The 13,922-nt window shown below is 40.4% G+C and overlaps 1 protein-coding gene across 1 annotated transcript; it reads left to right on the top strand.

Moving 5' to 3' along the window:
• Window positions 1-2,716: 2,716 nt before the first annotated feature.
• Window positions 2,717-4,462, top strand: LOC105917698 (trace amine-associated receptor 13c-like). The gene is made up of 2 exons (XM_012852569.2): window positions 2,717-2,889; window positions 3,042-4,462. The coding sequence occupies exons 1-2, from the start codon at window positions 2,726-2,728 to the stop codon at window positions 3,850-3,852; spliced, it is 975 nt and encodes a 324-aa protein (XP_012708023.2). The 5' UTR covers window positions 2,717-2,725; the 3' UTR covers window positions 3,853-4,462.
• Window positions 4,463-13,922: the final 9,460 nt, after the last annotated feature.

The following is a 13,922-nucleotide window of genomic DNA, read 5'->3' as shown; positions in this document are numbered from 1 at the left end:
GCCCAGCCTGAGGAAGAGAATCCTATGCCTGTAAGCACAACCCAAGAGCTAGGAAATATCCAGTTTGAGGAGAGCACAGTTCCTGAAATGGATTACAAACATAGAGAAACAACTGCGATGGAGGATGAAGAGGCTGGCACTTTTAATGAGGAACAAACAATGGGGGATGCCACTGAACGACCTGCTTCACCTGAGAGCATCAGAGAGAGAGTTCAGGTTCCTCAGGAAGCTCGACAACTTCAACGGCTTCACGGGAAGCCCAAAGTTTTTACATATGAGAGACTTGGATCTCTACATCTCGTATAACTATCAGAGATGAGAGCACAAGACAGGCTACATCACTGGGCCGAAAGAATGAACACACATTGGGTTCATAATGTGATGGACTGTTTATTATAACATTCGCAACGAGGGACTATTTCCTATGTGAACTGACATATTGACACCTAAGCTACAAAAGCCACAATTCAATTAACCCTTGTTATGGAGTCACAGGATGAGCGCTAAGATGATGGACAAGAAGTGACTTTCAGGTTTGAAACATGAACACTAGGTGTTGACCTTAAAAACATGAAAATGTATGAAAAGAGTTCCAGTCTGTAAGTAGATTTAATGGCTGACGGAATATTTCTAAAACTGATGTGTTGCTTTACATGCTTTTTTATTACTTTCCCAACATGACACGAGTTGAGATGTTGTGGACAACATCTATTCAGTGACGTGCGGTAGGGTCCATAGCTGGTGAGGCACTGACGTCATCAGAGTCAGATTTACAAATATATACTGTACACTCTACAGAGTAGACTCGTTGCAAAGTGCTGAAGGAGACTGATTGAGCCAAATCAATTCACCAAGATACATGGAAAAAAATATTGATTCTTTGATGAAAAAAAATAAAACTAAATTATTTGTTAGTTGATTGGTAACAGCTTATGAGTTGGTAGATTTCTGCATTTGTAACACATTCTAAAAATATAACACACATTACGCACAGTTCAATAATTATCGCTGTCTTACCTCTTCTTATTATTTAAGTCCATGCAGCGCTCTTTCTGAACAAAAATATCGGTCACTTTCCGGTAAAAGTTCTTTTTATCTTCTTCAGATTTAAAACTCTCTCAGACTCAATGGAGCTCACTGCCAGGGAGGAAAGACTTACTTGATCAGTCCTGTTCCGGCTGTATGTTTAGAGTCTTTTTAGTGCTTTACTTGTTTAGCAAAACTCGCTAATAAAACATCCATAACTTGCTGTCACTCTACAGTTTTAGGATCACGAGCGGTGCTCCTTGAGCGCCCCCATGCCTAGAGGCCAAGGAACTGCCGGCCTCACCCACAACCAGTTCTTGGCCGGTTATAATCGCCCAGCAGCACGGAAACATGTTACCTGCACACAGTTTGATGACCAAAACACAATAAGCTATCCACATACACTAAATTGTGGAAAATCAGTTCATAACTGTTTGAACAATTTAATTTTTGATCTAGAGACAGGAAGACGCATTCACAGAATGGAAGCCAACGCAGTTAACATGGGATTGCGCAATCTCAGGGGAGGCCAAGCTCGCTGCGGCCTCACCGGCTTCGCTATCAAGCGCCACCAAGGATTTACATGAAAAATGCGAATAGTCTGCGATTTTAAAGAAAATATGATCAAAAATGAGGAAATTAGATAAAAAAATTACTTTTATTACAAATGACTGAGTGAATCACAATTTATATTATGTTATCATCATTATATATTTTCTTTCTTACCATAATGACAAGTGAGGCCTGGCCTCACTTGCCTTCCCTGACTGCATGTCACTGCATCTATTTAGTGGGGGAGTGTGTTGCAAGGTATAATACTAACTTGATTGTGTTAATATTAACACTAATTGTTGTGGTTATCTGCATTGATTTGGCTTGATTTGGGGTATGTAGGAATATAGTTGGTTCCTGTGACTGGAGGAGGGGTGCTTTGGTGCCCGAATCAGGAAAGTCCACTAGGGGGACCAGTGCGCCCTTTTATACACTCAATACAAGAGTAAGTGAAAGCGCACTGAGTTCATTGTGTGATCATTCCTTCTCTTACATTTGTCCTTTTAAAAGGGCTAACACAAACTCATTTCCGATTTCATCACAGTCTCGGCTCCATCTGCGATGGGCTACCTCTGTGTCTTTGCCTTTATTGTCAGACATCAAAGAAGGAACAGGAGGAGTCAGGAGTTCACAACATGGGGGTTAAAAAACAAAAGAAAGGACAAGGGGGGTTTACAACATGGGGTTGGCATACAAAGAGGTGTAGGATTAACATATACAAGAGATTCCTTGTCTAGGAGAAACATCTGTTTCTTCCTGTGTGAAGTTAAAACAGCAGAACATTCCAAATAAAAGAAAATGATTACATTCACAGTTCTTTAACAAACTCTATATGATAATTTGTTTTTATTAGGAACTGCGTAACTTAATGTAAACTTGTCAGACTAAACAAGCATTGTAAGGAAACACTGCGGTTTTTGTGTTCTCTATAACATAACTTGAATAACAGAATGATGGAGTAAGTTTTTCACTGGTTTGTATGCCAACAATAACCATTTAATAGCTAAACTCACAGTAAACACAGTCACAGTTACAGTAGTTCCCATGGGAATAGAAACGAGAGGTGGCGAGCAAGGAGGAGCACAGTCAGTTAAAACAGCTGGCAGAGCCAGATTAAGATCTCAGGAGTTGCTCCTGCTCCACAAGAATGGAGGAAACAGAACTCTGTTTCCCACAATACTTCAACACCTCCTGCAGGAGGCCCAAACTGCTACAGTATGAAACAATGTCAATCTACATTCTGCTGTCCTCCATCTCTCTACTCACCTCATCGCTTAATCTGGTGGTCATCATCTCCATTGCACATTTCAGGTTTCAAACATGTTTGCATATCTTAGAGTAATGGCTGAAACACTTTTAAATTGGTTTTGGTTTTTTGTCGTATGGTGCCTCTGTTTTTATATGAGTATTAATGGATATTATACTCCAGAGATGATACATTTGTTTTTGTTGTTCCTCGACAGGCAGCTTCACACTCCCACCAATCTCCTCCTCCTCTCTCTGGCTGTCTCCGATTTCCTTGTTGGTCTCCTCATGTTCTTTCAAATTGTTCTCATAAATGGGTGCTGGTTCCTCGGTGACATTACTTGTGTTATTTATCAGTATCTGGCCTATATTATTACCACGGCCTCAATAGGAACCATGGTGATGATTTCTGTTGACCGTTATGTAGCTATTTGTTTCCCTCTTCATTACACCACTAAAATAACACAGAAAAAAGTCAAGATCAGTGTATCCCTGTGTTGGACATGGTCTACACTCTTTCAGAGCTTAAATCTGATGGAGAACTTCAAACAACCTGGCATGTATAACTCCTGCTTTGGAGAATGTGTAATTGTCATCAATTACATTGGTGGTATGGTAGATCTTATCTTGTCCTTTATCGTCCCTATTACTATAATAGTAGTTTTGTATCTGCAAATTTTTGTGGTGGCTATTTCTCAGATTCGAGCCATACACTCTCACAGAGCAGGAGTAACCCACCAGCGGTCTGAAACTGTTAAGAAATCTGAGCTGAAAGTAGCCAGGTCCCTTGGGGTTGTAGTTGTGGTGTTTCTGATATGTCTCCTACCATATTTCTGTGTCACACTTTCAGGTCAAGACACTTTACTCAATGCCTCATCTGCTGCCTTTGTTATATGTTTGTTCTACTTTAACTCATGTCTAAATCCTATAGTTTATGCTTTTTTTTACTCCTGGTTTAGAAAATCAATTAGGCTCATTGTTACTCTTCAGATTTTGCAACGTGATTCCTGTGACATGAACCTGCTGTAAAAAATCCTGCACCAAGGCTTTCTGATGAACAGAAATCAGACCTTCTTTCTTGAACGGTAAAAAAACTCTGATGTCAGGCACTTCTCTTATCTTCCATGCGGCCAATTACTTTGCTTTTTAAAGTACACACTCATACACTATTATATATGCTCTCAAATTAAGGCAAAGGAATTAGACATAAGATGACCAGGTGAGTAAAGAAAAAAACAAAAGGGTGGTTTATAGTAACTGCTTACAGTATATTTCATCATGTACATAGTTTATAGGATTAAGCTGCATTTATGAAACAAACTGAATCAAATGTTCCACTCTTTTTAAATGAAGATTCTAATCTGGCACCACACTATCTTTGTTTAGCAGAGACACCTAAAGACATTTGTGTGAGCTTTCAGGAGATCCATCATAGATTAAATATGATCACGTATTTTGTACTAGTTTACTGTTACTCATTGTTTCTACCAATATGACAAGATGTCACATGGTGTGTTTCTTACTGTTTAGCTTGTTAAAATGTTCTAAAAAGGTTGTGTATGATGGCCATAAATATTAGCAGAGACTCATTTTTATGTGTAAATGGCTTGTACTTGTATAGCGCTTTAACTAGTCTTGATGACCTCCAAAGCGCTATACACTACAGTCAGTCATTCACCCATTCACACACACATTCACACCCTGACGGTGGTGAGCTATGCTAGTAGCTACAGCTACCCTGGGGCAGGCTGACAGAGAAGAGGCTGCCAGACACCGGCGCTACCAGGCCCTCTGACCACCGTCAGCAGGCAATGCGGGTGAAGCATCTTGCCCAAGGACACAACGATAGAGACAGTCAGTGCAGGGGATTGAACTGGCAACCCTTCAATTGCAAGACGAACTCCCTAACCTCTGTGCCACATCACCCATTGAACATGTGTGTTCAAATAGCAGACATACTGAATGTGACAGACAAGTCTGTGATTGGGAGAAAAAACTGTCTCAATCTGTACTGTTTAATAAATGTGTACAGATATTTAAAGTCACATTGAATGGTTTGACTGGATTTCTACTGTCTGGTCATGCTTCTGATGATCCTGTGTGTTTTAGAACACTTTTTAATCATCCAGTTTTAATCCACATGTAAATGTTCAGTTATTAAGAATTCAGCTGTTTTCAACTCTTGTGATGTCTTCACTCTCCACATTCATTAAGCGGCAATCTAATGATATCCAGTCTCTCAACTAAAAGGAAAACAATCTTATTCAGTATGTCGGTAATAATAATCAATCAAAAGTTGTACTACCATAGACACGAATAGATTGTAATAATTTATCAAGTTGTACTGCTCATTTCACCCAGAACCTACATCATTCTGGGTACACATCAGGCCCAGTTCCACCGGCTTGGCTAGGCACTGCCCCACCCTCTTGCGAGTGTTTCAGGAACAGCTTTTATCAGGGTCATCCCGCATTTCTCCGGCCCTACTGAAAAGCAGGGTCAAACTGAGCTGACTTGAGAGAAGTTTTGAGTGAATTCCCTGCTTTTCAGTGATTGGCCAACAGCCGTGGAGAAATTATATGATTTTTCTTTGAGGATGTCCAGAATAACTGAAGAACGACAACATTAATATTAGAGCCACTATGAATGGATTGGGTCAAACCGAAATATAATTTTATTATTTACAAACCATGAACCACGCCTGAGGAAAAAAAAGAAAAGGAAAAAGGACACCTCAGCATTCTAGATGCAGACACAATGTATCAGATCCATGGATTTATCGACGCCGTCTCTCATTTTTCACTGAGAGCTGTTAAGTTTTTTCTCTGAAGTCTCCATCCATCCACCTGATGTGGCAGCGGTTCTCTGCCTTTCAGACTCAGAGCAGCCGGGAGGAGCAGCCGGGCAGAGCAGCCAGGCGGAGCAGCCGGGTGCTTTTGCAGAGGTGACCACTGAAAGCAGCTTGCACTCGGCCAACACCTGACGCTCTAATAAGTTCACTGCGCTTAAAAATCTTTTGCACCATGACTCCTGCCATGGTTTAGGCGAACAATCATAAAAGAGGTAAATTATAACTCTGTGAGACATATTGGAGCAAGTATGGAGCCTTTCTTCCCTTTGCCTTACTCCCTGTCTGTCTGTCTGTCTGTCTGTCTGTCTCTCTCTCTGTCTCTCTTTCTTCCTCTCTCTCTCTCACACACACACACACACACACACACACACACACACACACACACACACACACACACACACAACCATTGAGACCCTGTCCAGATATTTATCTCGGGGGATTACTTGATCCTTAAAAGATATCAGAGACGATCTTGGATATACAATTATACAAACATGATATGTCATTTCATTTATTGTATTTATCATGATTTATTTTTAATTGTTTACCATTTCTGGAAACCATTCCAACCGGGATTACAAAGCGGGATATAAATATAAGGTAAATAACATAATAAAATAATCCATAATTAAAAAATCCAAACAATAATGCAACTCAACAGGGTAACCACAACAAATGAGCAAAATGTATATATGCATAAAAAACACCAACAGACTACAAGAATCGGAAATACTGTGCAAAGTAAGATCAGCTCTACTGCAAAATATGGATGTGAAGAGGAGGGTGAAGAAGAAAACAAGAGACTGGGCTATACACATTTTTGTTAAATAAGTGTCTTCGTGATACGGCTACTTTTTATTTTTATCATTGTAGTGAAAAGAAAAAAAACACATTTTGTCTCAGAATATTATATACATTTTTAGTGATTTGTTCTGTATGACTCAAAAAGTGAGCTATTATTGTTACAGCTTATTTTTTTTAAAACAGTCATTATTTCTACCATTATTATAATTCCACTGTCATGATTTGTCACGACAAACCCGAACACACACCACACACGGAGCTTAGTTCTGAGAGTTTATTGAAGTTTGGATGGATAGTGGAGGATGAGCACCAGAGTCAATTACCGGGATGGAACAGGTGGATGGTCAAGACAGGAGCAGGCAGACGGGAAGGAGACTGAAGGGCCGCAGGAGAGAGAGCTACGGGTGCTGTGTTGTGGAGCCAGGCGTACGCTGGCAGCCAGGAAACTTCCAAGGGAAACGAAGTGGGTGCTGGGATTCAGGAAGAGCCAGCAGCACGGTAGAGAGAGTTCTTGGAGCACTGGAGTAGCAGCAGAACCAGCAGCACAGCAGAGAGAGTACTTGGAGCGCTGGAGTAGCAGCAGAACCAGCAGCACAACAGAAGAGAGTACTTGGAGTGCTGGAGTAGCAGCAGAACCAGCAGCACAGCAGAGAGAATACTTGGAGCGCTGGAGTAGCAGCAGAACCAGCAGCACAGCAGAGAGTACTTGGAGCGCTGGAGTAGCAGCAGAACCAGCAACATAGCAGAGAGTACTTGCAGGCGGCAGACAGGTGTAGACGTAGGAAACTCTGTCAGGCAGACATAGGAAAAGCTGACTGGCAGACATAGGAAAATCTCTGACTGGCAGACATAGGAAAATCTCTGACTGGCAGATGAGGTTTAGGTGAAGATGATCCGGCGGGGAAGAGCTGACTGAGGAGAGTTTATATAGGTGAGTTGACAGGTGGAATCAGTTCCCCTTATCACCTCCATCTGATGGCAGGTGGAGGTAATTAGAGTGGAGTGTACCCACATGGCAATATTGGTCTGGGCCAGATGTGGCCCACATCGGACACTTACATGTGAAAGTGAAGTCGCTTATTTGGACTCTAAAATAAGTGATGATAAAAACAAGTTATAAAGAGACCCGCTTGCACTGCAGCACTACAGACACCATGAGTATAACCAGCTGAAATATCCCTCCGTCTCATTACGTGCTGGAGCACATCCTGCATCGCTGCTATAATGGCTGGGTCTTTTCTACTCTAGACTGGCATAGGAGCTGACGGGAGTAAAGGCAGAGCAGGGGCGGATCCAGGATTTTTCAAAGGGGGGTGCACACCAAAGGGTCATGTCAAGACAATGTGAGGCTAAACGACCAAAGAATGCCATCTTTACTCTTCCACTAGCCTGGGTGCCATTCCAAACTTAGTCCCGCCCACAACGTTTGAGGTCGGGAAGTTCAGTCTGGCATTGCTCAATAGTAGCGCGAGTATGCTCGCCCAATATCTGGCGGGCCAATCAAATTGTCAGGGCGGGCTTTATACGATGATGGACAGATGATCAACAGTAACGTAATCAAACACGTCACCAAAGCGCGCTTGGGTTGAATTCGTTTACAACAACAACGGCTGCCGCTGGAAAGTTGAGATGTGTAGATTCTGCTATTAGGTCTGTTCTAGAAGATATCGACAGCAAATTAATTTTAAAAGAGGAACAGAGAAACGCAATCAAGCATTTGTTGAAAAGAAAGATGTTTGTGGCGTCCTTCCTACGGGATTCGGCAAAAGTTTAATTTATCAGCTGGCTCTGTTGGTCGCTAAGAAGATGGGACACAATGAAAACCCATTGGTCATTGTTGTTTCTCCTTTGGTCGCACTCATGGAGGACCAAGTGAAAGAAGCAACTGAAATGGGCATCACGGCGATGCAACTCGGCGTGAACGACAAGGTGGATAGCGGCCGTTGCCAGCTCCTTTTCGGAAGCCTGGAATCCTGGCTGCTGAACAGCAAGTGGAGGGACATGCTAGGCTCCGATGTTTTTCAAGCCAACGTTATGGGTATCGTCGTGGACGAAGTTCATCTAACTTACAAATGGTAAGAGATCATCTGTCTGTCTGACTTGGTAAATAACTCGCAATGTCGTGATATGAATCCCTTTTCTTTGATGCCTCAGATGAAGACGGTTCTTCAGGCTGGTCTCCTTCGTCGTCTGCCCATTTTTTTAACACAAGCATGTTGCGTTCCAACCGTGTTATAACGTTCTGACAGGACCGACAAATGTGATGCGATTTATATGGTGTTTTGTACAGTTGTAATCCTAAACGGAGAACTTGTTTGTATGTGCATTCGCCTTTATTGTTTTTCTGAAAAATGAGGTTCGTGTGTTGAATGACTCCTTGGATCCTTACATTCTTTTTGCAACACCAGCAAAAATCATTCACGCTCATCTTCTTATTCTAGGCTAACTGTTGAGTTCTGTTGACAACAACTATGCGTCGCTTAACATACGTCACACACTCCGTTGCTCTTATTGGTTGTAGGTCTATCCAATTGACTGGAGAGGCATTTTTTTTCCTGGTTCGTTCGAAACACGCCCCATAATCACAGCTCTATGGAGCAGTATCAGACTCAAATTCTGAATAGAATTGAGTATGACCATGTCAGGCTACTCTTCCACACTACTCTAATTATTCATCTATGGGTTTTTGAATTGATAATCATTTTAATGGATGAACATAAGTGGAATTAGCATGAATACATTATTTTAATTAAAAAAGGATTTTTAAGACAAAATTTCTTGGCTTTTACAGCATGTACAAGGTTAAAAAGTAGTTTGAAGAAAAAAATATCCTTAAGAAATTATCCTTATCAACAATTAATCAAACAAATATTTTCTTTATTTCCAGAAATTATATTTAATTAGTAAAAAAGAATAAAAAGACCCAAGGACTTAAGAATGGTTTGGTATGGTTCAAATGATAAATTATGTTTTAATATACATGTATTTTAACAATTTATTTCATCCAGATAAACTATATAAAAAAAAGACTTAAAAAGACCCAAGGACTCAGAACAGTTTGTTATGGTTCAAGTGATAAAGGAGTTTTGAATATATTTCAACGAGATAAACTATGTTGAGAGAAAAAAAAACTTTAAAGTAAATTAAACCAATGAACATGTATGGTCAATTTAAGCCATAAGCCTATAATAGAACAGTAAGACTTGACAAAGAATATTGTTCTCTTCTACAACACCTTCAACTTTATGATGACAATGACAATGGGTTTACAAATGTCAACCCTCTAGGATGCTTCTGGGCAAATATGTGTATGATTTTGTTGATGTCTAAATGAATGTCCTTGTGGACATACATAGGTAGCAAAGCCGCAAACCTTTCTTGTCCCATTGTCGACCTCAGCAAAGTTTTTACTGCTTTAAGGCCCAAGTTAGCACGTTCCACAGAAGCACTCGTAAAAGGTATAACTGACAGAAGGTGAAGAATCATAGAAATGTTTGGGTAGCACTTGTACATTTGTTATCCTTAGAATTTCAGGGAGAGAGCTGGGTTTTTCCTCTGATGATGAACAGTTTTTGTACCACAACTTCATTTTCTGCTTGAATGTTGATCCTGATGGTAGATCATCTTTATATGATGTAAAGATCTCTTTCTCACTCTCATCGTTCATCATATGCAAGTTGCTTGGAAATAGTTTTAATCGCGTTGTAATAACGTGAGATCTGAGCTGTGAGCAACTCAAATTCATGCTCAGACAGACCCGGCTGCAGAAACAAATTACAGGGGAGCATTACATTTTTCAGGGGGGCACACTTTAAAAAAAAAAAAGAAAAAGCATTTTACATGCTTCAGGCTGAACAGTGGCTCTGTGACATCTCCTACAGTGTTAAGAAACAAACTCTCAATAAAATCCCAAAATCTAAAAAAATCTAACAAAAAGAAATAGTGTATTCAGTGTTACCAAATTAGGCAGGTTTCCACCCAATTAGGCTTCTTTTGAACACAATGAGCTGGAACTAAAATAGGTTATGGGCAGGTTGTAAAATGTTGGGAAGCTTTTCACATTTGTTGGGCTTTTAGAAAGAATTACTAACAAAATATATATCAAAATTGGAAGAAAACTAAAACCCTTTTAATAAAATGCCATCTCATTGAACTCATTTTACTGGTCAATTTATTTTTTAAATGAGTTGAATCTGACATCATCAATGAATAATAGTTATAATGAATAATATTGTTATAATAAAACAAGAAAAGAATAATGGTTAATCAAGTGTCACTATGAAATTGTATTGGTCAATGTAAACGCCCCAAGAGGGGTTGAGTTCTACTGATCAACTTAAAAATATTTCATGGCTGTGTGAAAGAGAAATGTTTGATTGAGCTCTATAAGATAAACTAAGTTTATGTTAAGGTAGATTTATTACTCATGTTGGGAAGCTATTGATAAAAGTTTTTTTTCAGGTTTTTTTTCAGTTGATATATCATGATTATTAAGTGAACTTGTGTGTTATTTGGTTGACTGATTGTACATTTTGTGTACATTGTGGCATGTTCCCACGTGTTTCATACTTCTGCGCTTTTAACAAAAGAGAGCTTAAGATTTGGGCTTGTTTTTTTCTTTTTAGTTGGGCAGGTTTTATGCTGGTTTGGGATGGAAACTAACAGTGAGATGCATCAACCTGTAGAGCTGTGTCTTGACTCAAAAGTCAAGCATTAGCATACATAAACATGAGCAATGGTGTCAGGCTGAACACTGACTGAAATAAAAATTCATACTAGAAGAGGTTTTGTAATTACAGCAGCTAGGAGCACAAGGATCAGAACAAAGCAGAGTTCCCTTCTACCTGAAGTAACCCAAGTTTCTTCAGTTTGGCAGTTTTACTGCATAGTTTAGCTCCTTATGCTCCTAGCTGTCTAGCTAACCCTCCTAGCGTCAATGTTTACTCCAGTGTTGACTACAATGCTGACGTTTCAAACAGAAATTAATAGCGCTGCTTCCAGCTCGCTCTCGCTTGCTGCTTTCTCTTCTTGTAATTGTTTGGTAGTGATGTTACGTGATGTGCCGAGGGTTCGAGGCATGTGTCGAGTAATGGAGGAGGCGTTTTCGTAAAGTGCGTATCGAAGCTTGCTTTATTTAGGGGAGGAGCCGAAAACGATGACGTCCGAAGCCTCGCTGCCTGGCTGTACAACGTGACTGCTTCGGGAAGTGATTTTGCCAGATGACCGGTTCATTCAGAACCAGTCATGGCTGCACGCTGGATCATAAAACAGTTCTGCTAACCAGATGCAGTTTAAAACGCCACTTCTGTTTATAAGTTTCGTTTTTATTAATTCTGCATTTTTTTAACTACATGCACCGTATTTCTGTGCCTCAGCGCTTGCTCCTCTTCCCCCCTCCTTTCCCTCGGAGCAGGTGCTTTTATCACCGTTTACCATTCAAAACGTGAATCGCTACGTTTAATGTCCTCACATCGGTATCAACGTGTGCCAGTTAAAGTCAATAGGAGAGTTACTAGCTGTGTTTCATGCTCTTTTGTTTTTAACAACATAGAATCAGTGGCGCTTCGATGGGCTGCTGCCTCGCGCTTTAATTCAGGTGCGCACTTTTAAGGGTCATTTTAAAGAACTTGTAACATCAGGGGCTTCATCTGAGACCCTTTATAGGAGCCCTTTACAGTATTTAGTTATGCATTTTCCCACTGTTTATCCGTCGCACACAGCGCACCAAAGGGGGTAAAATCCGCCCACCGCACCCCCGCACTGAGGAGAGCAATAGAAATTTGTCTGGTCAGCGCAGCGACTGACTGAGAAACCTGTCGCTGTGAAAGGTGATGAGAATGTTATAAACTGTAACAGTCTAGAAGTGCATTGAGCTGAAAGGAGGGAGACATCAGCAGCTGGATCGTGCGTAAAGACGCAGCGTGAACCTCTGTGTGCTTCAGTGTTGCTGCTGAGGGGAAATTGTTGACCATAATCCCCCCCCCCCCCTCCGCCCCCAAAATTAGCATAATCTCACTCTTAACTTTTGATTAAAGTTGAGAGGTCTGATTATTACACACCATGCCATATCACGTGACACTACTATTTTGGGAATAATTACACACAGAGAATACGTTCAAACAATATTTTAATACACACATATGTGTATACATAATTTATGTAGACAAATGATTTCGTCCTACACCTTTTGTGAAGTCATTCCCAAGAGCCATAATAAACAAAAAATCAATGCATCACACGTGTTAAGATACAGCTGGCTGTGATTATCCACCTGGCCAGTAGGTGGTTTTGTGTGCACACGAAGCTCCAAGAAATGAACACTTTCTCAAACCAGTTGACTCACGTGGTTCAATGCCTCATGAGGCTTCATCTCACCATCACTATTGTTTGGTAATCAGACCGAATATCCATCCCGCTCTACAGACCGACGGTGACCACAGCCGTGCTGCGCCGCCGGCTTCTCTCTGAAGCTATTTGTATGACCATGCGACCCGCCCCTCTCCAGCTGTAATTGGCTAGCATGTTGTCTTCAGTCGTTGATTTGATTGGTTGAATTGTTTGATTGACACATCAAATATAGTACTAACAGAGCGATGGCCAATCCGAAGTAAAAAAAAAAAAAAAAGTACAGCTTCCGCCCAATGCCCGCCCGCTCTAAAAACATAATTTTGGTTTCCAAAAGGGGGTGCGCACACCCCCCGTGCCCCTCCCTGTATCCGCCATTGCAGAGGGAGCAATTTTGCCCGTATTATCTGCAGTTTACGGTTGCAATAAGCGGTGTTAACTGCTGGAAGTAGATTACTCAGTATAGATCACCACTTTGAACAGAGATTGATTCTGAAGATGAGTTTTTACACACTGATAATATTGTAGAAACCCAACCCATGAACCAAGCTTTAATACTTATTCATTTGTTGTCTCTGTATTTGACAAACTACGGCTGAATCAGGATATTTTCATATCAATTTCTGACAAGTGCTTGAAAAATATATATATTGTTGTACAAATATGTTTTTTAGTTGTCATTTATTGCAAAATTAAATATTAAAAATGCCCAGATATGCTTTTACACTTTCATAAATAAAAAGATAAAATATGCAATTCATTTATGTAATTAATTATGATAAAAAAAGTAATTGTTTGACGGTACACATTTTAACATCATGGTTGATATATTCCTGCCGGCTCCATTGTTTTTAGTTATTTGTAAACATTTTTATATTTCTCAATGTTTTTATTATGTAGACACATTTTATTTTAATTTTGACACGCTATTCGGCAATCATTCAGTTCTTTTCTGGGTTTAGTGGGGCAGGGGAGTTGTAGTGGTAAGGCAGAACCTTTGTTGTGAGGCGTTGCATCAGGTTGGTTTTGAGCAGACATTGTGTTTTCCTCAAACACAATCTGGATGTTAAAGGCAGCACTTTAGCATACAGGGCTATAT

This window comes from Fundulus heteroclitus, chromosome 7 (assembly GCF_011125445.2).
Source record: "Fundulus heteroclitus isolate FHET01 chromosome 7, MU-UCD_Fhet_4.1, whole genome shotgun sequence".
In the NCBI taxonomy this organism is placed as follows: domain Eukaryota; kingdom Metazoa; phylum Chordata; class Actinopteri; order Cyprinodontiformes; family Fundulidae; genus Fundulus; species Fundulus heteroclitus.
Note: the sequence above shows the minus strand (reverse complement) of the source record. Positions and strands in the feature narration are given on the sequence as shown.